The 23920-nt window shown below is 49.4% G+C and overlaps 1 protein-coding gene and 1 long non-coding RNA gene across 15 annotated transcripts in view; one reads left to right on the top strand and one right to left on the bottom strand.

Annotated features, from left to right (window-relative positions):
• Nucleotides 1-251: 251 nt before the first annotated feature.
• Nucleotides 252-21421, bottom strand: BCL6 (BCL6 transcription repressor). Of its 10 annotated transcripts, none has more exons than XM_065557522.1 (11): nucleotides 21303-21421; nucleotides 12176-12214; nucleotides 10889-11060; nucleotides 9099-9320; nucleotides 7975-8958; nucleotides 7262-7443; nucleotides 5845-6012; nucleotides 3810-3940; nucleotides 2961-3098; nucleotides 2451-2628; nucleotides 252-1528 (listed from the first exon to the last, which is right to left on the bottom strand). In XM_065557522.1, the coding sequence occupies exons 3-10, from the start codon at nucleotides 11047-11049 to the stop codon at nucleotides 2470-2472; spliced, it is 2145 nt and encodes a 714-aa protein (XP_065413594.1). In that variant the 5' UTR covers nucleotides 11050-11060; nucleotides 12176-12214; nucleotides 21303-21421; the 3' UTR covers nucleotides 252-1528; nucleotides 2451-2469. The 10 variants fall into 10 exon arrangements, with proteins under 10 accessions (XP_065413594.1, XP_042699823.2, XP_042699825.2 ...); XM_042843889.2 differs by having other exon boundaries at nucleotides 2528-2628; XM_042843891.2 differs by lacking the exon at nucleotides 21303-21421 and adding an exon at nucleotides 14329-14696 and having other exon boundaries at nucleotides 2528-2628.
• The window catches only part of LOC101930782 (uncharacterized), a 52666-nt gene continuing 48519 nt past the window's right edge, over nucleotides 19774-23920 (top strand). For all 5 annotated transcript variants that reach the window (XR_006172913.2, XR_010590532.1, XR_010590531.1 and 2 more), the window contains exon 1: nucleotides 19774-22584. This is a non-coding gene — a long non-coding RNA (uncharacterized LOC101930782). The remainder of the gene's footprint in view (nucleotides 22585-23920) is intronic.

Here is a 23920-nt window from a genome sequence, read left to right as displayed (position 1 = left end):
CCGCTCCCCCATCGACTCTGCCTGCGTCTCTCGCCGAGCTGGAGTACAGGAGTCGACGAGAGAGCGCTCGGGGGTTGATTTATTGCGTCTAGACTAGACACGATAAATCGATCCCTGCTGGATCGATTGCTGCCCGCTCATCCCGCGAGTACTGAATACATACCCTAAGTCTGGACCCTTCCAAGTGAGAGAATTTCAGTTAAAGATATTTTAAGCCAAACAGACAGAAGAAAATACCCCTCACTCCACTCTACTTTACTTTTCATCGTTTTATTCTTGTATTTGTACAGCTATATTTTACAGAACGTATTAATGCAGTTTAGACACAGCCCAAACCCTGTCTCCCGAGATTGTTCATAACACAAGCATGTAAAATAAGACAAAAAAAAAAAAAAAAGACCCAAAAAACAAAAAAAACATTCCCCAATAAACAGTTCTGCCAGAGGACTCCTTTTGCAACATCAGGCTGTACCTTAAAAAGGAAATTGGGCTCATACAGTTCATACATTGAAAACGTCCATTGAAAAGAAAGGCACCGTGCGAACCACATTTTACATATATACAGACTGAAAACAAAACCAAAAAAATTACACTTTATTATTATTTTAAAATTCCTTCTGCAGCTTTGTTGGTTTAATACACTTTTTTTTGTAAATTGTAAACCTTCACTTGCAAAAAAATACAAATACACTGATGCATTTAGACAAAATATTTTCTTACTTATACAGATGCAATACTTTAAAATATCTTGTTAAGTGCTCTATCACACTAAAGAGTCTCAAATCAGCGTCTGCCAGCAGACGCTAAATCAAGCCTTTAATGCATTTTATATATTTTTAATATATCTTTAAGGTCTATATATATTTATTTTATATATATATATTTATATTTATATATATATTTACAACTCTGCCATAGATTCCTTCACCTTTGGTTAAAAAAGTTAAAGCCCTCTCTTCAATAGTACACAATTCTTTTCTTCTCTTTAAAAGAACACACATTTTGCATACAAAGAGAAAGCAAAAAAACCCCAACAACACAAAAAAATAAACAAAAAACCAACTGTTCCCGTAAATCAACATTACATTCCTCATCTTCAGACTGTGAAGGTTAAACACTCCACTGCACAGACATTTTTTATACACATTTAAATCTGAATAAGTTTTTTTTTATATAGTTTCACATAACTGGGAAAAATAAAAATAAAACCCGTGTAATTTTAAATATTTTTTCCCACCTATCTGCACTATGGGCTTAGAGGCACTCCATCGTGTGATGAAAGTTTTAAAGTGTTACAAGTGTTACAAGTATCCTTTGGATATCTTTCCCCCTCTCCCTCAAACACCTCTTCCTCTCTCTCCCTGCAGAGAAATCCACCTGGCTTTCAGCACGCCTTGGGCAGTTCTGGTGGCAGCTCTGTCGTCGAGACGCGGTATTGCACCTTGGTGTTGGTGATGGCGCCGTGTTTCTGCCGGAGGTGAAGCCGTAGCTGGCTTTTGTGGCGGAAATGCAGGTTACACTTCTCACACTAAAACCGAAAGGATGGGGGAGGCGCTGTTAGCTCGGAAGTTTACAGAGCCATATGTAATCTAGCCACATACATGTCCCCCCAAACCCCGCCCCAGTCGCCTCCCAATCATTCATTAATGTGGCCTCACAACATGGCATGGGAGCGTATTTTACAGATGAGCAACTGAGGCGCAGAGAGGCTAAGTGACTTGCCCAAAGCCACGCAAGGCATCTGTGGCAGAGCCAGGATCTGAACCCAGGGCCAGCGCCTGAACCGCCAGCCCTCTTCCGCCTCAATTTTAAAATATCATCGTTGCCAAGACGCTAAAGAAAAGACGGACACCATCTCCCAGCTAGTCACTTCAAACACAGTGAGTACGATTAATATGAAGCACTTGGCAGGTCTGCAGTGCCTCTGTCTGGGAACTCTAACTCTTGTCCTAATTAAGGATTGCTCCGGACTCACAGCACCCTGGACATCCCCTTTCTTCAGAGTGGGAAAACAGCATCAGCGAGGTTAAGTGACCTGCCGGAGGCCACGCAGCAAGTCAGTGCCAAAGCTAGAAGTAGAGCCCAGGGGTCCTGGCTGGATTGCTTTAGCCTCTAAACCACAGTTCTGCCTCGTGTAAAAGTCAAAGTGGCTTTTTTCTGTCCCTTTCCATCCTAACTATTCCCACCTGCTGAGATTGCGCAGGAGATCTTATATAGCAATCTCCCTATGGGTCAGATGGGGGCTCCCAAGACGATGCATGGGAAGGGGGTGCTACGTGGTATGGGGCCACTCCAAGCCCCAGTCCCTCTGACTACTAGCATCTACTCATGGTTAGCTCCAGCTATTTGGATTTGAGGTTAAGCCCCCATGTTATGGACCTCGGGGTTCAAAAAGCATGCTGGGCCAAGCTCACCGCTGGGGTAATGCTGTGCAGTTGGTGGCAGCTTACCCCAACCAGTGAATAGCCCTCACTCAATAGAATTATGCCAGGGATGAGTTGAGCCTGGAGAGGACGTCTTGACAAACCTCTCATCTCTAGCGTCTATGATCCTCCGTACAGTAGAGGAGCAATGTCCTTTGTCCTCTACTGTAACATGAGCCGCGGCCCTTCGAAGGAACGGGACCTTCTTCGGTTGGGGAAGGGGAGGAAGAGAAAAGGGGTCAGGGCTGTGTTCCAAATACAGCTCAACCCGTCAAAATGCTGTCTCAGCAGCAGGCCTCTAATTTACGGTGTGCTGGAGGGTAGACGGGGAGGGGAAATGGAGGTGTCCTTGGGGACAGTCCTGGTAAGGATGCACCACAGCGAAGACTGAACTGGTGGTCAGGACTGAGCCATGCCAGGGCGATGCCAGAGGTCAGTGCCAGACAACTTCTCCCCACCATGGTACGTGGCCCTTATGGCTGCTAGGGAGTTCTGGCTCTTGGTCACTAGCACTGATAACATGGGGAGGTCACTTACATGGTACGGTTTCTCTCCGGTGTGGATTCGAAGGTGACTTTTGAGCGTCTGCAGGTGCCGGAAGCGCGTGCCACAGATTTCACAGGGGTAGGGTTTTTCACCAGTGTGGATTAGCACATGAGCTCGGAGATGGGCAACCTGTCGCAGAGGAGACAGTGTCAGAAAACGGGTCCCATAGGCATGCTTGTCACACGCACTTCCCATTCAGACCAAGCTTCCCAAGCCAGTCCTATCAATCCTCATGCTTCAGGGCATTAGCTAGACAACAGCTGGGGTCAGGAAGAAATCCTCCTCCCATCCACTGGCCACGAGAGGAGACACTGGATTGGACTGACCATTCGGTACGGCAGGTCTGATATTAAAGGCAGATTCTAAACCTAATGGATTCTTCTAATAAACCAGCTTCATCAAAAGGAGTTTGAAAAGCTGCCATCTCTATGGACAGAGACTGTAACCACGAGCCCAATCCTTATGACTCAAGTGACCATCCGAAGGGCCATCTTCCTAGAGTATGGAATCCTAGATCAGACTCCATGGGCATAAGCTAATGAATGTTTGCAGCAAAACCCTTTGAGATCCCAAACGGCTGACAGCACACGGAGAAATGTAAGAGGCACAGATCTGTTTAATTGAAAAACAATGGACTAGCTTCATTGACCTGCCAAGGGTAAAGTTCAAGAGGCCTGTATTTGCTCCTCAACAGGCACTAAGCAAGGAACAGTGCCCCCTTCAGGGCATTTCCCATGTCACAGACACGCAGCAGAGCCCCAGGCCCAGAACCCATGCTCTGGGCAGAAAGACGCCTCCCACTCTCCAGGGGAATTGTAGCGTATAAAGTGGGATCCCCACCTGGACAAATCTGGCCCCGCAGGTCTCACACTTGTAGGGCTTCTCTCCGGAGTGGATGCGCGTGTGGGTCTTCAGGTTGGCCGGCCGGTTGAACTGCGCTCCGCAGATAGTGCAACGATATGGCTTCTCGCCTGTCACCCCGCCAGAAACAGAGAGACGCCAGGTTAGCGCACAGTGTCCCGAGCTCCCCAAAGCTTCCACTACAGTCACTAAATCGCTATATAGTCCACAAGAGAATGGAAAAGACACCTAGAAACACCCTGCAAGCGCTGTCCCTGCAAAGCCCAGGGCAGACTCCCTGCTGTGTTCCAATCCCTTTGTTCGGCTTCGCTCCCCCTAGCTGGGAATCACCCAGTGTCTTTGTGATGGGAGTCCCCAGTGGGGGTACAGCCATCATAGTCCGGTCCTATGCCAACCTCCCCACGGTATGGCATGCTCCAGCTATCCTCAGCTGGCAGGCAGTCCCTTGGGGGACCAGTGCATGTTAGAGCAACCCTCAGGCTGCTCCAACCTACATGCAGAGCCGGGTTAAGAGTCAGGGAACCTACTGCCTACAACATTTGGGTGCAGCAGAGAATCTGCTCACTGCCTGTGTGGCACACCCACTGCGCACTGGTATTTTTGGCAGGCAACCCTAGCCAGATGTGACCCTCTCCTCCTTCTCCCAGAAAGTTATTCGAAGAACTACTGTCCGGCTCAGATTGTGAAGCACAGCCCTAGAAATCAGGGCTACCAGGCAAGTCTGTCTGCTTTGCCAGACGGGGATTAACAATTCAGCCCCTCCTAGTCCAGCGACAAGCTGTATCATCCAACTTTATACTGTAGCTGGGTGAGCAAAGCAAAGCAGATGAGATCTGCCTGGCTCCGTTGGTCTCTGAATGGTTTCAAATACATTTGGTCCAATTGTTGGTTGTTCCTTTGGCAAAGTGAGCAAGGCTGAGAGAGATCGAGGATGATTCATAGCTATGGAGCCAGTAGTAACTGTGCTCCAAACCATTCAGCCTCAATTATTCCCACCTGCCATCTACACAAAGGGAATCGTCATGGGTTCTCTGCCCTCTGTGGCATCCTTGGGATGGATACAGATGGCCTGAAAGGTTCATGGGAGGTTTATTTTTTCCCCCTCCTGCCTTTGTTTTTAAATGAAGAATAGTCTGAACATCAAATCTGCTTTCCCCTGATTTTGCTGGAGGACGTGTTGAGAATCTCCGGGGACGTATATTGTGAGCTCTTGTACCTTACGGCTCCGATCCTGCACGTGTTTAACTTTATGTGCCGTAAAGTCAGGCCATGTGCAATTCAGCCCAACTGAAGGGGGAAGAGAGGCTGGGTCTTTAACCCAAACTTCCTTTCCCCGAAGTGTTAGTTGGGCATTGATGTTCTGAGCGTTTACAGAACCAAGCCAACCCCCCCTGATCCCTTCCTGTCTCATCTTTCACTGGGCTGGCTTGGACCATTTCATCCGTTCGCCAGTCACCAGGGATTTTGCCAGATTAGCTGGCACCCGACTTTCTAATGGAAAAAAACCAACCAGACTATTTATTTTTGGTAAGAGAACCTCTCTCAACCTCTTGATCCAACATAAAAAAAACCCACAGGGCCCATCCCCCGCCCCAAACACTCTGAACGGGACAGCCAATACAGCTCACATGTGGAGAGAGACCCAAATGCTAGGCAACACCTCATAGTCAAGGATCCCAAAGTACTTTGCAGATATTAAGCTTCACAGCCCCCCAGGGAGGAAAACAAGTATTTCCCCATGGATCGCTGAAGCACACAGGGGTTAAGCCATTTCCAAAGAAGCAGAACCCAGGAGTTCGGGCTCCCAGGACACGGCTGGGACCCTCCCTTATCAGGCGCTGGGGTGCTCTGCCCTTCCCCGCAGACCCAGTCACAATGACCCAAGTGCAGGGTAGGGATTAGGCCTGCGCGCAAGGCAGAACGGAGCTGTGCCCTGAATCTGCTGCTCTGGCACTCGCGTGCCTTTCAGGACCTGCTTCGACGCATTGCCACGGGCTGGCGCCGGGAGCTGTACCTGTGTGAACGGTTTTGTGGCTGGCTAGGTTTCCCTTGTAGCGGAAGGAGGCCTGGCAACGGTCACACTTGTAGGGCTTATCACTGTGCGCTTGCAGGGAGTGTCTCTTGAGGGAAGCCTCTTCAGAGAACCTACAGTCACACTCATTGCAGAAGAAGGCTCCGTTTTCTGTCGGGGACAGAGAGAGAGGGAGAGAGAGGCGGGGAGAATGCATGAGATCAGCAAGCACAGCAGCACACGGGTCATCGCCTGCATGGACCGGGGCTTTTGACAGGGCCAAGGAGCCGATGGGGAGGCGAAGTCAATGTGTCCAAGCTAAAGTCTGTTTCACGAGGGTTCGATGGAGTTGGGGGAAGCAGCCCGGGAGAATGAAATCAGTAGCACTTCCACAGCGTCCGTTACCCTCTCTGTCATCCATACACAGCAAAAATCACCCATGGGCCTAGCCAATAAACAAACCAATCCGAGGGAGTGTCTTAGCAAACAGGAAGCAGAAGGTGGGAAGCCGCCTCATGATGGTGGTTTCACTGTATATGAATTCAGAGTTCTACTCACTGAGGGAACTTGGGTTTTGAGCCGCTTCCATTTCCCCCCCATTGAGTTGGAGGATGGGGACAAACAGATTTTTACAAAACAGGGTTCTGTAAGCCTCTTAAGAATGGCCATATTGGGTCAGACCAAAGGTCCATCTAGTCCAGTCTACTGCCAGTGGCCAGGTGCCCCAGAGGAAATGAACAGAACAGGGAATCATCAAGTGATCCATCCCCTGTCGCCCATTCCCAGCTTCTGGCAAACAGAGGCTAAGGACACCATCCCTGCCCATCCTGGCTAATAGCCATTGATAGACGTATCCTCCATGAACTTATCTAGTTCCTTTTACAGTCTAGCCCTCTTTATCCACAATTGCTCCTCTAGCCTGGAGACAGCTCCGAGAACTGATGAGTGAGGCAGATAACATGGCCATGGCCAAGTGTGGGATCATTTCTTTCTGCCTAACTCAGTCCCCCCCTGGCAATTTTGAGTGGCTGTGGCATTCTTCACTTCCTGTCTTAAGCTGTTGGGAGACTCTAATTACTCTCAACTAGCCCAAGCTGCCTTGTTAAAAGCAGAAACCAATTTCCATGCACGCTTCATTCAGCTAGTTAGAGGGTTTGGAAAGCACTTTGAGATCCGCTTGGAAAAGAGATGGCCTGAACCATTGAAGTTCAGGTTCAGGATTTGGGTTTAGCCCATTGTAGAGACCGACACCGGCCTGCTAGTACGGCCGCAGGCTCAAACATGCCCAGAGTTCTGGGGGTGCTGCGGCCGGGCCCCTCTCTCATGTGGTGGAATGGCATTGTGGGAGCATCAGCCCACAGATTCCATGGCGCCCCCCTCTGCCGGTCTGGAAGGGCGGGAGGACGGAGATTGGACATACCACAACTGGAGTCGGAGTATTCGGAGTGGGTTTCGCCCATTTCCTCTCCGAAGGTCGAGCCAGGGGTGTGAAGGCACATCTCAGAATGCTGGGGGGACTGGGAGCCGCAGGTGCTGCATTTTGAGGAATGCAGGTACAGAGGGGACTGCCCCTCGCTGCTCCGAGGGGACCCATCCAGAGATCTGTGGAAGAAGAGCAACACCTGTTGGAAGGCTTTAGTGACACCAGACCACAGCGCCTCCGTCAGCCCAGGCATAAAGAATATACACGCATTGCTAAGCGGACCCTTAAAGAAGCCCTAGTCAGGATCAGGGCCCCATGGGGCATTCAGCAATCACACTTCATTCTTTTATAGTGCCCATCCCACAAGGACCTCAACGCACTTTATAAACATCCCACTTGGGTAGGTAACAGAAGAGTAAACCGAGGCACAAGGTTTAAGTGAATTGGCCATAGCCACAGAGTGAACCAGGACGCCTAGTCCCTAATGTAACCATCAGCCTACGCTGGGTGTGGTTACACATTTGGGAAATGTACATTACTGGCTAGATCCTCAATTATCAGCTGGCGAGGCTCCACTGAACTCTGATTTCCACCTGTCAAGGAACTGAGGCAGGAGGCTAGTTCACCAATGCTGGGCATCTACCCAAAACATGAATAAAACCTAGAAGCGCTGCAAGGAGTCCTGTCTCCTCCACGGGGATCTGCCTTACCTGTTCACAATGTTGTTGAGCCTGCTTGCTTGTGGGATTGTCGAGTCTTCCCCATTCAAGCTCAGCTTGGTTGGGGACTGGACGTCTAGATTCTCAGGTTCCATGGACTGCTGGCAAGCCGACGTAGACACGTAGGAGCGAGGGGAGAGGGTCCCCACTTCGTTCTGGTCGGCGCCGTCTTGCTTGGTGCTCTGGTTGAGGTTGTTGAGGACGATGAATTTGTACTTCTTCCAGTTGCAGGCTTTGGGGTCGGTCGGGCTCTTGGTACCCAGAGATCCAGAGCTTTGAGCGATGCGGGCGTTCTTGCTGCTGCTGGACTCGGTTGGCGAGTTGGGTTGGCAGTCTGATTTCTGGGGGCTCTGGGGGCTGATGAGACCCTTTCGGTTCATTGGTGTATTGGTTGGTTCGAAGTGTTGGCTTATCTCGTCTTCCGAAGAGGTCCGCTCTTCTTCTTTGGCCACTTTGTCACAGGCGAAGTAGGGATTGTTTCGGACCGAAGGTGTGACGGGCTTAGGACCAGCGGCTATGCTGTAGTGCATGTCACTTCTGGCCTCTTCGGCAGCAGCCTCGTTTGGAGAATAGATGGTGGCATGGCACGTGTTGGCTGAAAGATCAGTGACGGCTCTGGTATAGTCTGTAGGGATTGTCCTGGAGCTGTCACATGGCAGCGTTCTCTCCTTTGGAAAAGAGTTGACCCTCGAGACATCCTGCAGGGGCATCCTCGTCTCTCGCAGCTCGTCGTCCAAGAGGAAACCGTTGACTGGAATGGGGTTGTATCCAGCGTAGGAAAGGGGCGATCCGGACAGGCCACTGTACAAACTGGAGGCAAAGGCCCTCCCATCGCAGAGAGGCGTGTTTCGGAGAGGCATGTTGTTCTCGGAGACTTCCCGGCTCCTGTACGCCATCACCTCCGGATGACTCAGCATCCGGCCCGTCAAGAACTCTTCCCTTGGCGTCTTCATTGCGGAGACCATTTCGGCTTCGCTGCATGGAGACAAAAGGAAGGGCGTTACGCTTTATTCCCAGCCTTTGAAACGAGCTGTCAGATGCGTTGGCAATTCCACCCTCTGCCCCCCCCCCCCCCCAAAAAAACAGGCTCTCCAACTCAGCCACGGGTGTCTCACCTAGACTTGACAAACCTTCGGCAAGTATCGACGACGTGCTCCATCTGCAGGTAGAGTGCGGTGGCCATGACGGCCATGATGTTGCTTTCCCTCAGGTTGAGGCGGGAGGTGTACATGAAGTCCAGCAGGATGCAGAATCCCTCGGGGTTGATGTCTGGGGCCAGAGTGATGATGTTCAGATTGCACTTTAGCTGGTCGGTGAATATGCTGTAGAAGAGGCCGCTGCAAAGGGGAGAAGGGGTGGGAGGGGAGAGTGAACCCAACGTTCCAAGATATCGGAAGAAGAGAGGGGGGGAGAGAACTTATTACAGGGGTTCTCCATCGGGACATCATGAACTCTCAACCTCCACCCTTCCTACATTGCGACGCTGGAAGACGGATGGGAGGCCGGCCCCAGCGAGGTCCTGTTATGGAAAAGGTTGAGAACTCTAACCTTAGTTAATTTAAAGACCCTCCGTAGATTTAATCCTCTCACTCCTCCCTATGTCTCCTGCCTCCTCTGATCTAGCATTAAATTCTTCCGTTGGTCCCCCAAATTACACCGCTGGGTGCAAGCGCCTTCTCCTATGCAGCTCCTGCCATCCGGAGCAGCCTCCCTGCATCTCAACTGCTCACCAACTCTCCACTTAAATGTCTTTTCTCCCTTGCCTACTTCTCTTAATTCCTCCCTCCCGCCCCGCACTGTCTGTTTTTCCTCCCTCGGTGAGTTATTGATCTCTGAAGCCGCATGGGAAAACACGGTTTGTGTCAAATGCACACTAAATACTGCACTGTCAGAAGACGTTTATGCAAAATACAAATTGTCGATGATTTGTTTATGCATTTTTCCACACCAACGGCCTCTCATTTCCTCCACATTAGCGCCACCTGATAAGACGAGGCCCAGTGACAATGCCTGTAGAGGTGGCGGGTGTTTTATTTACAGGGTACAATAGCGAATGGATCTCTCAGTCCGTGGGGAAAGCAGCAAGGGCAAGTTCTGGAAAAGAGGAGATGAAGGGGGAATAGGATTGGGGTCTTCAAATTCTTGAAAGGCTGCCATAAAAAAAAAAAAAGTAGAGAAGTTGCTCTCTCTTGCCATAAAGGGCAGGGCAAGAGGCAATGGGTTCAAACTACAGCACAGCAGAGTTAGATTAAATCTCAGGAAAAACCTCCTAAGGGTAAGAACAGGAGGACAATGGAACAGACGCCCAGGGAGGCGGTGGAAACTCCTTCACTGGAGGGTTTCAAAAGGAGGCTGGATCGCCAACTGTCTTGAATGGTTTAACCACAATAATCCCTGCCAAGATGCAGGATTTGGACTAGATGACTCTTGCGGTCCCTTCTCACCCTATGGTTCTATCATTTCAAAGGAGCAATACTACTACACTTTTAAAATTCATTGAGATGTAGCCCTTGACCTCTGAGGCGATAACCAAAGCCACCAGAGCCGGGTGACTCTAGAGATGGGCGCACATGGTCTCTAGAGCTAAATACTGCTATCTTCCCCAAGGTCGGAGAGGGTTTTGGTTTGGATGATCCCGTGCAATGCTGCATTGCACAAAACACACTTTTAGCTGCACATCGGTATGCAAACCAGCTAAACCGAAGAGTTGAGCACGACGGACTCCAATCCCTGCCAAGCATCTGCTACTCGTGGATGTGAACACAGGGCTCGGAAAGGCAGAGCTGGACCCTGGGAAGTCAGACGTGCTATTTATCTAATGGAACAGCGTGTGCACACAGAGGAAGGAAAGGGGGCTTGGCGGGGGCGGGGGCAGAAAGCTACTGTGTCATTAGCCCCTCCTCACCTGCAGGCCATGAGGACAGTTTTGTGGGCTCTGAACTGTTCCCGGTTCACGATGATAACGACATCGGTGAGGATATCCCGGCTCCGAAGGCGGTTGAGATTGAGAAGTACGTCACTTGCGTGGCGGGTGAACTGGATGCAGCTGTCTGCCGGAGAGGCCATCTCGACTCTGCCTGAAAAAGAGAAAAAAAATAGGACCATGAAGAGACTCAGAAAGCAACAAAGCAGGGCCAAGAGGCTGCTATTGATCTACTCCAGCAGGGGCTCCCCTGCAAGGCAGTGTTTGCTTACGGCAGCAACAGACCCTCAGCTAGAGAAGAAATAATAATCTAGGACGCAGAATCTAGGACGCAGCCACATTTCAGCTTCCATCTGTACTGGCCATGAGCACCAGATTGTTCTGCTAAATGTTCCAAAAAGGGGGCAAGAACTGGAGGGGCTTCAGCAGGAGTCCCATCCTCCTAGCTGATAGGGGACCGCAACAGGACCTTCCTGGGGAATAGGTGGGCAAGGTATATCACACCCCAGGCCTGCTCCCACTGTGGCCAAGCCAGCAGGATCTGTCCTTAGCTCAGCTCCATTGGAAGCTGCTCTCTGAAGATCTCAGCGGAAGAGCAGACAAAGCAAAGCAAACCCTGGACGCTACGCTGCGGTAGTTATTAGATTACACACTTTATGGTTTGGTCCCGCAGCTCTGATACGTGCATCATTCCCATGGACATCAGGGCAGCCAAACTACAGAATCCAGCCATGGAAATTAGAGCGAGTCATAAAGATCCCATACAAAGCTACAGGCGTTCAGCGCTTCTGAAAATCCAGCCCTAAGGGTCTCAAGTTGGACATCCAAAAATCAGTGGCTACTTCGGAAGATAATGTGCCCAGGGTCACAAATCAGTGGCTGCATCAGGAACAGAAAACCCAAGTCTCCCGATACCCAATTCCCTAGAATCTAGATCACCAAGGATTCTTAATTCCACAACTCTATTCCTCTTCCCTCGCCAGTTCTTCCAAAACACATGTTCTCTTTTATCAAAGTTGGAGGGTCTGCCCCAGCCCTTTCCCAAGAAGCTACCATCCAGCACCTGAAATTCCACACTGGAATTTGAATCTTAAATGCCAAATTCCTCAATGACAGGATTAGTTCCAGCCACGGTTCCTCTGCCGGTGGTGGGATATGAATGTGTAATTTTGTTCAGAGCAGCCACTCTCCTGAATACAGATTCTGGCTGGGCCTAATGAAACATTTCATTCAACACATTTAAAAAGGCATGAAATTAAATTTACATACCCAATGCCTCAATTCACAGCCCAAAAGTTTCTTTCAAACCTACAAAGCAAGCACAAGAAAACAAACACCAGATTAGTTCAGAAATGTAAATGGGCTGTGGTAGGATGCAAGCTTGTTGTTTTGATGTAACATCAGCAGGATGCGAGCTGAAGCTAATAGCACTTCCACTCTCCAATAAAGTTAATTTGTTTCTCCCAGTACAGTATGTTCTTATTGCAACCACAGGCTTTGGGAATCTAATCAGAGACTCTTCCACACCCTCTACCCCAAACCATGGGTGTATGCCAAAGAGCCTTTCATATCTATGAGTCAGGGACTCGAGGGTAGCTGGGGAGGGTACAGGAGGAGTCAAACAAGAATTCATTTACCACTTCTTTTAGAGATGCCTCTCCCCATCCCCAATATTCCCACTTCTTTCGTCTCATTGCATCACACAGGGTTGCAAGACTCTCTTCCCTCCCCGCTTTCATTTCCCCCAGAAACTAAAAAGGGGCCAGGAATCGTTCTCCTTAGTAGCCACCATTCTTCTGAAGATTTCACAGCACTTTGGAAATATGAAACACTAGAAATTGCTAAAGATTGGGAAACTGAGGCACTGAGAGGTTAAGTAACTTGATCGAGGTCACACCGCAAGTCAGTGGCAAAGCTAGAACCAGAACTAGTCCCTTCTCTGAATGCCAGAAGATGCTCATTGTCTCCACCTGCTGGCTTTGGGGAGTTAATACAGTTGGGACAGAGAAGAATTTCTCCCCTTTCCATTCCATGCGAAGAGAATTTTATTTTTCTTCTTACCTACATGAGGACAAATACTCCCCCTCCCCCCATAGTTGGTTGTTACATTTAAAAGAGGGGGAAAGAGCATCATAACTGTTATTTGGCTTTTCAGATATAACCATAATCCTTTCCATGCCCACAAAGATGTGTACCCAGAGATTTATGGGGCCTGGGGAGGAAGAGGAATTAGTGTGATTTTTAATATGCTAAGACAAATGCATAACATTAAAATCCATTTCATACACTCAAATGACGTGAGTTTTCAGAGCGCCTCCGAGTCTCCCGATCTTGAAACTCAAAAAAGGTGACTCATTTCCCAAATACTGCAGACTCTGACCTTTTTGCATAGCCCTCTGTGCCAGCCACTTTCAATGTTCACACGAAAGCCAAGAGATTTACAGATTGTGCTAGCAACTGGCCTCGCTTCCAAGTTCCCACCCAGTGGAACGTGTAAGTGATGTACAACCGGGTCAGAGTCTGAGCTCAGTCATTTCAGCGTAAATGCCAGGCACATCTACGAGCTACCGGAGTCACAAGAGCTGTCCCAGCGATCAGAACAGGGCCCACTTATAGGCTACCACATGGGTCTGAGAATTACAAAGCTCACCATGAACTCCATCCCGTTCCACGGAATGCAAGCAGTTCCCGCAACGGTAGAATTCTTTTACAGGGATGCGGCAGGGGGACAACCTGCCCTGGGCGCTACCTGGTCCTTTGTACCATCCTGCTGCTGCCCTCTAGCACATCCACAGCACCCAGCCAGTCTCGCTGCCCAGCTCATCCTTGGTCCACACGGGTGCCCCTCTGCAAACCCACTGCTGTCCTGCCACAGAAAGCAGACCAATCTGGGCTCCTGCCAGCCAAGCGGCCTTTTCCAACAAGGGTCCCTCGCATTGCGCTGCGCCGCAAGGTCTGCCTTCAGTCTGCTGCTGGGATTGAGAAAGAGGAAGGCGCTCCTCCCCCCTCCCCAGACACACCCTTGACCCACCCACCCCATATTAATCAAGCCAGGTGCAAATGAGTCCCCCCACCCCACACAGTTTGGCCTTTGCACCCACCTGATCATAAGACGGTGCAGTTCAGCAACAATAAAGAAAGACTGTCAAGATTTGATGGCTGATAGTGGGGAGGAGGGGGGGGGAATTCCGATATGAAAAATCCCCCCCCCCACAAGCCAATTTCTCACGCTCCAGGGTTCACCCCACCAAAGGCCACCTTTTCTGCACGTGGGGGGTGGGTGGGAGGGAGGGGACCTGCTTCCAAATAATCCCCCCCCCCAGGTCACCCTCTAGCCCTGCTCATGTAAGGGGGGGGGGAAACCCAGCAGCAACCCCCCCACCCCTTGAGACCTCCACCGGAGCTTCTCTTTCCCACGGTACCTTGCCGCCAGCTGCCGGCCCCAGCCCCGCCGGTGCGGTGTGAGCGCCGCGTTTAGCCGGGGAGGAAATGCGCCCCCATGGCCGGCGGGCGCCGGGGAAGGGCACCGCGCTGTCATTCCGGGAACGCGCCGGGCTCCGGCTCTCGGCAGCCCCGTTCTAGGAAGCCGGGCGGGAGCCGAGCCCGGGGCATGGCGAGCCCGGGGAGCCCGCCCCCTCTGCGGGCCAGGCTGCGGCCCTTTGCAACGCGATGGGGGAGGAGAGGGGCGCTGTCATTCCTGGAACGGGCCGGCCCCCCTTTCCAACCCGCCCGGCTCCCCCACGTGGGCAAGGGGGCTGGAGACAGGAGAAGTGCGGGGGGGGGGGGGTCTGCCGCCTAGGGGTCCGGGCAGCTCCCCCCCCCCTGCACCCTCCCTGCACGTCCTTGGCAGGAGCCGGGTGGATCCCATCCAGCTGCAAACAAATCCACCCAACACCGGGGAATGCAGCGGTCCCTCGCCCCCCCCCCCCCCCCCCAGCCAGGGCCAGCCTGCGCCTGGCAGCGGCTCGCCCCATCTCCCCCACGCCGGGAGACGCTCTGCCAGCCAGGGCGGGCGGATCCCGCGGGGCCCCTTTGCCCGCTAGGCGGCGCTCCGCCACCAGGCAGTGAAGAGCCCCCCCCGACTGGATACATACTATCAGCAGGAGAGACAGCTGCAGGGGTCCCTGCCACGGGGCTGGTTTTATTGTCTGGGGGCAAGTGACCCAAAGCAGGAACCTCAGGGTGTGTCATCCCCTTCGCCCCTGCCCGAGAAGCAGAGCCCAGCGGGCACCGCCGGGGTCCCCAGTCTAGAGGGAAAGTCACCTGTGGTGAGAGGCTGCTCCGGTCACAGGGACCTCCTTGCAAGCTCCCTGGCTCGGAGAAGCGTTCATTGGTTACAGAATGGCATGAGACCAGGGGGTTGTAAGAGGAGGATTTTATTCATTTAGTAGCCTCCTGGGGCCAGGCCAACAACTGTTTCGATTAATATAAAAACTAGAGAGAGAGAAAAAAGCTCAAAGACTTAAATACTGTGTCAGCGGAAATCAAAGAAGCTTTAGCCACTCTGCCCCATCCCTTGTTCCCTCTGGCGACTCGGTCCCTAGCAGCGTATCCAGCATTCTGCACTCTCGGGCTGGTCTAGTTTCCTGCCAGCAAACAAATGTTTCTAGGAAATGCAATCTATTACAAGGATGGCTTTATGATCAGCATTTGTAACCAGGAAAACTGCACCTGTCCTCTGGCACTGCAAGGTGCTCCAGCGCATTTTAATGTCTTCCTTTGAAGAAGATTTTAAACGGGTTGCACGTTTGAATGCTTGGAAATGGCCCAGTTTCTAGTCTGCACATTACTTTACTCTTCATTTAAAAATAAAGAGGGGGGGGGGGGGAAATACCATTTCAAAATCCTATTGATCTTGCCAAAATCTTGCTTAGCATTAATGAAGATGTAAAGCCAATAAGCGTCCTTGGAAAGCGATGAGTCAACTTTTTCTCAGGGCTTCCCAATAAATAAGAAAGTCCACACCTTAATTTTTAAAATGAATACAGAAATGTTATTTCAATGGAAGTCAATGGAGTGACGCCAGGGGAAATGTGGCCCATTATCTCAAATATCAGGTACTGTTTAAAGTAGCTTAAAAGAATACATCATCATAACTGCAAGTTTGGAGTGTGGACACACACTCAGGTATACTCCAGCTCAGACTCGGCAAATAAATTTAGCCCACATAGCTGCTCCCAGTGGCCATTAGCACACACTACATTTTTTAAAATAGCACAGCATGGTGGATTTGGGAATTAGCCATGTAAGTTATCCTACAGAATGGCCAGTCCTGTGACTCAGGGAGAAAGGTCTCTCCTCTACAAACAGATCTACAGTGCATTAGTCAATAGCCTCCCTCTGTGGTGAGTAAAATTCAGGTCTTCATTGTGTCTGACTGATAATAAATGTAATTGGAGGTGAAAAGACTAGCCTATAACACAGGGATGAGGGAGAAAGCCAACCACTATTTCCCTCCCCCCTTACAAATAAAATTTCCACATGGAAGTTACTGTTTTTTCTGTAATTCTACTAATCACAAGAATTGTTTAAAAATAAATCTAGTACCAAAATATGGGAGTTCTTCATAGGGGAGATTCTTGTTTACAGACCCTGTACTTCACTACAAGTCTGAATGAAAGGTTAAAAGGAGGGACTCAGTCAAGTCAAATTTCCCCCAAAATGAGGTTTTTAAACAAACTTTTCCAAAATGCAGGACCCACTATTTTTTAAAGTTCCAACTAAAATTGTAAATACCGCCCCAGGCAGTGTTTGCATCCAAAATATTGCAGTACTAGAAGCTGAAACTTACTTTACCTTGATTTTTTTTTTTTTGGTTCAAGAGGAGAAATATTAACTTGGCTATTTAAATTACTTTAATCTTGCTCATCTAAAGTCCTTGTAGCACATTAAGAAAATGTTGCTTGAAATAGGATTTAAAGAAACAACAACTTGACATTATCGTAATTAAGTTTTGCCACCTGCATTTACATTGGTGTTTGTCAATGTGTTATCCAATATAGTATATTTCTTAAGACTTCCTTATAAACAAATAGGTTGCTGCCATGTGGGGAGACTGAAACCTTTTTTAAATGAATGCATAATTCTGCAATACAAGACAACCTGTATTAGACAATGATTCAGGAACAGCAGATGAACACCACAAGTAGGAAATATTTTAACATGTGATTTCATGAAAACATTCAGACAGAGCTCCACATGTAAGTATCAATAACATTTTAATATGTACTTGGTTGTTTTCAGTTAGGCTAGTCAATTTCTGTGGCACTAGATGCGGCTCTGTATTCTTCATTGCTGACTTTTAGCTAGCTAGCAATTTTTTTTTGAAGTACTGTATTCAACATGTTTTTGATTTCCCAAGCTTGAAAGATTAGCTGCAACCAGTCACCAAAAGGAAATTTAAAAACAAACCACTAGATGGTACCCTTTAGCTTTGTTGTAGAGATCTACTATTTCCCTTGGAAAATAAAACCCCACAGCTAAGGCTGGAAAACATATAATTTTGTCCATGTAATTCTGTTTCTCTTAAAACACGTCTGAGCAACATTATTATTTTTTACAAGCTTTTTCATCCTTGCTTTTCACAACTTAAATGTTTCTGCTAGGCTTATTTTAGACTCAGACTGAAGTCTTAAGTCCTCACTATCCAGCATTTAGACTAGCTGGGAACACTAGCAATTAAAAAAAGAGTAATACATGCTTTTGACTTGTTTTTTGAGAATCAACTCTCATTCAGAGTTCCTTCTCTTTAGGATAATAAATAACCAATGAAATGCCATTTCTTCTCTGATTATTGACTCAGACAGTCAAAACAGAGGGTGGGAGGTGGGGGAAAATGGATTTGAAACAGATCCCAAGAGATCTTTGATCTATTTTGCCCCTCAACATTGAGGATTTCCCTAGAAATGGAGTCTATTCTTCTTGGAACAATGAAAATCCATTCTTCTGGAAGATCCTTACACAGCCTTTGAATATTTTAATCACTGATTACTTGACAAAGACAGAAAAATTGAGGGCTTTTTTAAAAATGATGGATTGCTGGTTTAAAACACACAGTTGTAATGCAAACTGCAGTTCTTGCCCCATGAGAAAAAGTTTTGTCTTAAAATATTTTTGAAGGGATTTCCTAGCTGTAAAACAAGCCCTTAAGGCCTGCTGGAAGGAAGTCTGTATTTATTCTGAGAGCACTTATCCCATAAGCCTTTAATACAATATTGTGAATAATCATTACATTTTAAAAACCTCAGGACAAGAAGTAAGATGGGTCTGATGACAGACTCAAAGCCCAGTCCTGGAGTCAGGAGTCAAGTAAAACATCTTCTGGAGTCAATGAGAATTTTGCACCAGTTAGAGGCTGCAGGGTCCTTTTCTGCTTATCAGTGTAGATCTCCATTCCCAAGCCAGTTTAGTGCTGACCTTGCATCCAGTGAAGTCAATGGCAAAACTCTCATTGATACGGGCTTTTTTTGGGGGGGGGGGGGGTACTTGATTTTTAAATCAAATCAGATTTACCTGGGGTATAAACATAGCCAGATCCTGGGTTGGATGCCTTTAAAAGCCAGATTCAAAGAGGGACGAGAAGCCACAAATTTGAAAAAAAACCGTAGGATGTTTTTATTTCCCTACTCTTCCTTCTAGGCCATCAAGGCTATTTCATAATATTTCAAAATATTGTGACAACAAACCAAACCCCAGATACATCCAGAAGGCGATTCCCTTTCGAACAGAGCGAGGTCGCTGCTACTCCACACACCATTACTTAAACCACTAAGTTTTCACAACAAAGTTTCTCCCCCTTTGGGGAGGGGGAGGGGAAGTATTTTGACATCAAGTCACATCTGTCATTTACACAACAAACTAACTGGAACTCTCCAATAAAAAGCAATCACACAGACTGTACAGATCACTTTTTCCTATTCCTCCCCCCCCCCCCCCCAAGCAGAAGCAATTTGCTTGGACACATTCCTATGGAGGAGGCACTCCTGCCATTTAAAAAAAAAATCCCTTAAAGAAATTAACAAGGTTAGGTGTGAGGAAAATGAACCCTTGGCCCTGTTGGCACTGGAGTTTGATTGACTTTCTCCCCCTGCTTGTCCTTGTAGAGAAATACAGAGGGGTTTTCACCACCCTGCTCACCTCATGAGTTTTAAAAACTCATCAGCAACCCCTTGACATGATCCCATATGTCAACAGGGATCGGATTTCAACCCTGGCTGGCTGAAGTAGAGATGTCTAAAGAGTCAGCCCCCTCCTTTCTCCTCCTCCCCCCCCCATAAAGTTTGATACTTTGCACCTTGCATGGGGGGGGGGGGGGTTGCGTGCACTTTTGCAAAACTCTGAGATTTCCAATCCCCCCCCCCTTCCTTTTTCAAACAAACCCGCCTGCTTCTCTTTGCTGGTTGCTACCTCCAGGAATAGCGTGTGGAAAGGGGCCAGCTGGGACTGCAGGTTTACGAGCGCCTGTCTCCACGCCAAGCGCGATGTGGTGTGTGTGTGTACACACACAGACACACACACACTCCCCCCCCCGGCGCTGCAACCAGCAACCCTGCTCCGAAGCCATCCGCGGATCGTGTTTGCATTCCGCAGCAGCCCGTGTCCTGGGCGTTTTGAGGACTTCAGCTGCACTCAAGGAGACCATAAACTAATTGGAAATCCATTAAAAGATTACACGGGTTTCCTGTAGGACGCTCGCCCTCTGGGACACGAGCCCTGGGAGGTTTCGCTCCCTTTCCACCTGAGTCCCGAGCCCAGAATTATTTCGTCGACGCTGGTTTGATGGACTTCCCCTCCCCCCTCCCCCCCACACACACTCAAGCTGGTGATCATCCAAATCTTTTACAGAGATAGTAATTCAGTAGCCAGGGTTTTTTTAAGTTTCCTTAAAGCACTTATGTCTTGGTCAAAAATGCTTTTATTTCTCTGTCAACAACAAAACTCAAACCCAGGATGGATGAATTATTCTATGAAATACAAACGTGTTTCCTAAATAATTACTAAAAAAAAAAAAAAGCAAAACACGGACGTGGTCAGCTCAGGCAGGTAAGAGTTAGTCGATCCAAGCAACAGTCGCTTCGCACAAGGACTTTGGGATCCCCCTCAAAATCTCCCGCGAGTCTTATCCAGCAATCACGACTTTTTGATCGCTTGGGTTGGCAGGACTAGACGGCCACAGGTTGCAGAATTCACTAGCCCTTTTGCAAAGTCATCTATTTGCATTGGCTTGGGGGAGAGAAAAAACAAACACACACCACCACACACGCAACCAAGTTGTGTTGTCAACGCCTCCCTTAGCACAATCCAGAAATAAAATCGGGAGTGTTTGTGCCCCGCCGTTCCTGCCCTCTGCAGTCACCCTGTCTAGTCTGAGTCCCGGTGCATGTGCCTTTGATTATCAGCCCCACGGATGTTGCACCGTGGAGAAAAAAAAAAACCCAAACAAAACAAGAGAAAAAAATACACAACAACAATGCAGCCATTGGGAAACAGCCTTAAATCACGCAGCGCCCAAAACACCACAACATGTACTGCCACCTCCCCCCCGCCCCAAGCGATCTCGCTCCCACCGTCCTGTCAACACCTCCCCATCGCCCCGAAGACCCCACATCCAGATGCGGCTGCAGGTGCAGAGCCCCCTGCCCCCGGAGGAAGGTTCTTCCCCAACCAAGACAGTGGATGCTAACATGTTTCCAATGCAAAAACAACACCACCACCACAAATCGCCTGTCCACCAACACACACACACACACAATTCAAGCCCAACGGGGGTGGTCAACCAACGGCAGGGGGGCGAGGCCGTGGGGCCGCTGCAAAGCGGCCGAGTTTGCTGGGAACATTTGTTGTTGCAAATCTCTGCTCGCTGCCCGCTGTCACTGACTCGGCTCGGGGAGGCTGGGGGTGGCCGGGCGCCAGGCGAGGGAAGCCTCAGCCAAGAAAGGCGAGGGAAGCAGCCGCCCGGGCAGCGAGACTCCGCTCCCTGTCCGGAGGGGCAGGGGAAAGGCAGCCCGAGGGGAGGCAGGAGCAGGAAACGCAGCCGGCCCTGAGCAAGCCACCAAATCATCCTCCTCGCCCCCCCTGGCTCGGCGCAGGAGCCCGCCGAGACCCTGCGCGCAGAGCCGAGCCTGCGCTCGCCGCCTGTCCCCCTCCGGCCAACAGCCCGGGCTCGCTCCGCTCCCCCACCCGAAATAAAAACCACGCGAGGCCCCTGGCCCGGCTCTGCGCCCCGAACACCTGCCACGCGCGAGCGGGGAGGGAGGGCGGGCGGACACGGGGATGGGGACAGAGGCGCCCGGGAGCCAAGGGACAGAGGCGCCTGCTGGCAACCTCCAGCCCCGGCAGCATTAAAGGGTAAAAACGCAGCGGCGGCGGCACTAGAAGCGGCAGCGGCAGCAATCACCTGGTCTCCGGGCTTTCCTAGAAACTCCTTGCATCACCACTTCTAAGAACCCCCGTTCTAAGAATCAACACAGCTCGATTCTCGGAATTTGAGCTGCCGACTCTACCACTGCGCCCAGCCCAGGGGAGGCCACCGGCCACCCCGCTACCTCCCCGCTCGCTCCTCCCCAAGCCGCCCTGCCCGCCCCCTGCCGCCCGCCGCCGGGAGCCCCGGGGAGCCTTCCCGGCCGGGCCCCCCACCGGCCGCGGCGCCACGAGCGGGGGCTTGCAGCCGGGGCCGGGGGGCTCCCCCCGCGGCCAGTGGTAGGCGCCGGGCTCCGGAGTCACGTGGCCGCCTGCCTTCTGTGACGTCGGGGCGGCTTCAATGTTGCAGAGTTCGGCCCCTGGAATTCTGAGAACTAATTTGCTATTCGGTGACATAAGAGAGATCCGGGGCTGAGGCCACCCCGTTCTCGGTCGTGAAAGCCCCACAAACACCGCCGGCCTCCTCGCAACACACCAGATCCCCCCCTCCACCCCCCAGCAAAAGGCTTTGCAATGTAGGGACCTAGGAAAGGGAGGGGGGGGGTGAGGTTTTCATAACGCAGGAGGAGAGGGGGGAAAAACCCGAATAAAAAATGCAGGAGGAGGAGGCAGACAGAGTCTCAGGCAGTCAGGAGGGAGGCGAGGCACAGGATTGTTTAACGTTATTTTTGCATCTGCTTGAGCAAGTTTCACCTTTAAAAAGATCCCGGGACCTTGCTACCTTGGACTCTTTTAAAAAAATAATGATCCGTCTTTTATAGAGAGATAGATTTGTATTCTGTCCGCCTCTTTTTGCCTCTCATGATCGTACAAGGGATTTACTTTTGATGAAAGAAGCTTATTTTTTTCCCCCCAGGCAGATCTATTTTTTAATGATGTTTTTGGCATGGCTTTTTCAATGTGAGGAATATCCTTGCTTTTGCAAAGAAATATACTCAAAGGATTCTGTTTTCGTTTGGTCCTTCCCCCCCCCCCCCCTTCCCTTTCCAGGACTCTGAAGTGGTGGGTTGATTCTTCGCAGTTGTTGTCATTGTTGCTGATTCTTTCGAAATAGATTGTAAACAGTGTGTCCATAGATCGCTGCCTCTGTGTTGTAAATGTCTAGCTACGGTCGTGTGCACTTGTTTTGATTATTTTTGTTGTTTAAAGTGGCTGTAGACTGTTTGTGTCAGGAGGGACCTGTGAAGGCCTGCTTTTGCCATTGGGGGAGACTTCAGCCAGCCGTGAAAACGTAAAGACCTTCCGAATCGATGTGACTGGTGTGTGTGGTGGGTAGTGCGGCGGGGGAGGGGGCAGGGGCAGATTGCAAACGTATTATGATGTGGAGCCTCTAGTCATATATATAAGCAAATGTATTGCATATTTATTTTCACTGTTAATCCACTCAGGCCTGGTCTGAGTGTGTACATCTCAGCTGATATCTAAAAGAGCCACTATTTCTAGCGGCTGCTTTCCACAGAACAGAGAGGAAGGGGTGGACGGCCGTATGTGTGTCCGAGTGATGGTATTTCATGTTTATAACAATTCATAGAAATTTGTTCACGAGAATAACCATCACAGGGTCACTGCGCCCTAGCTCCCGCTAATGCAATTGCTTAGAGCAACTTATTAAATTACAAATGAATTCCGCAAAGGCTGCAACCCTAATACAAAGATATTATTGTACATTCTATGCTGCATTTTTTATTTTGCAGCAAAGTTCCTGAACCGAAATGCTCAGATCTGCTTTAAAGTAGAAAAAAAGAAGGAGAGCCTTACTACTAATACTACATGTCTAACATTTAAAATAGCCCAGTAGCAAGTCAGGTCTCATACTAAGACACTTGAGATGATACAGACATGCTTTAAAGACGTCTTCCCTGTAGTTAAAAAGTAATATGTAATTCAACGTGAACAAGCATAGCTTTACTTAGATTGTAAGATCTCAGGGACAGGGAAGATGAGTTTATCTGCATTTATCTTGTTTATCTGTGTTTGCAAAGAGCAGTGTAAACAAATGGTGCTATATAAACGGACTTAATAACAAATAATATAGTGATGATAATAACTAGGCTTTTGTTCCCCTACTAGATGGAATTTATGAAGAAAATCTCTGTTCTGTTTGTCCCTCTCTGCAGTCTGATCTTTTGTTCTGCATGTATTGATCGGCTGGCTGAATGCAATGTTTGCAGAAAGTTAGGAAGGAGCTAAAAAAAAAAGTCCTAAGATTGAAGATTTATCATGATTGCTGTTCCAACTGGCATTTTACAGAGTTGAAATCTTGTCATGCATTTATGCTGCCAAATGTACGGTTGCATCAGAGTTTCCATTATCAGCCCCCTGTTTACAAGGAATTATAAATCAGCTATGAGCATTCCCTTTGGGTTGGGAACTTGGTATATAGGTTCTTAGCCTGGAAGCAAATACTAGATTTTATTAATTTTTCCTGGGTGTCCCGTATTCTCTCCCTCCTCTCCATTTCGCCCTTGCCTTCTTGTGGTTCCCCTTCACCCCCACCCAATTAGTGTACCTTGAACATGCATTCCTTGTGCACTGAACCCCCCCCCCATTAAATTTCCGTGAAGCTTCTTCCCCATACTCTGAAATGGGAGTTTT

The sequence above is a fragment of the Chrysemys picta genome, chromosome 9 (genome assembly GCF_011386835.1).
Source record: "Chrysemys picta bellii isolate R12L10 chromosome 9, ASM1138683v2, whole genome shotgun sequence".
Taxonomy (NCBI): domain Eukaryota; kingdom Metazoa; phylum Chordata; order Testudines; family Emydidae; genus Chrysemys; species Chrysemys picta.
The sequence above is the reverse complement of the archived record's forward strand: the minus strand, read 5'-3'. Positions and strand labels throughout refer to the sequence as shown.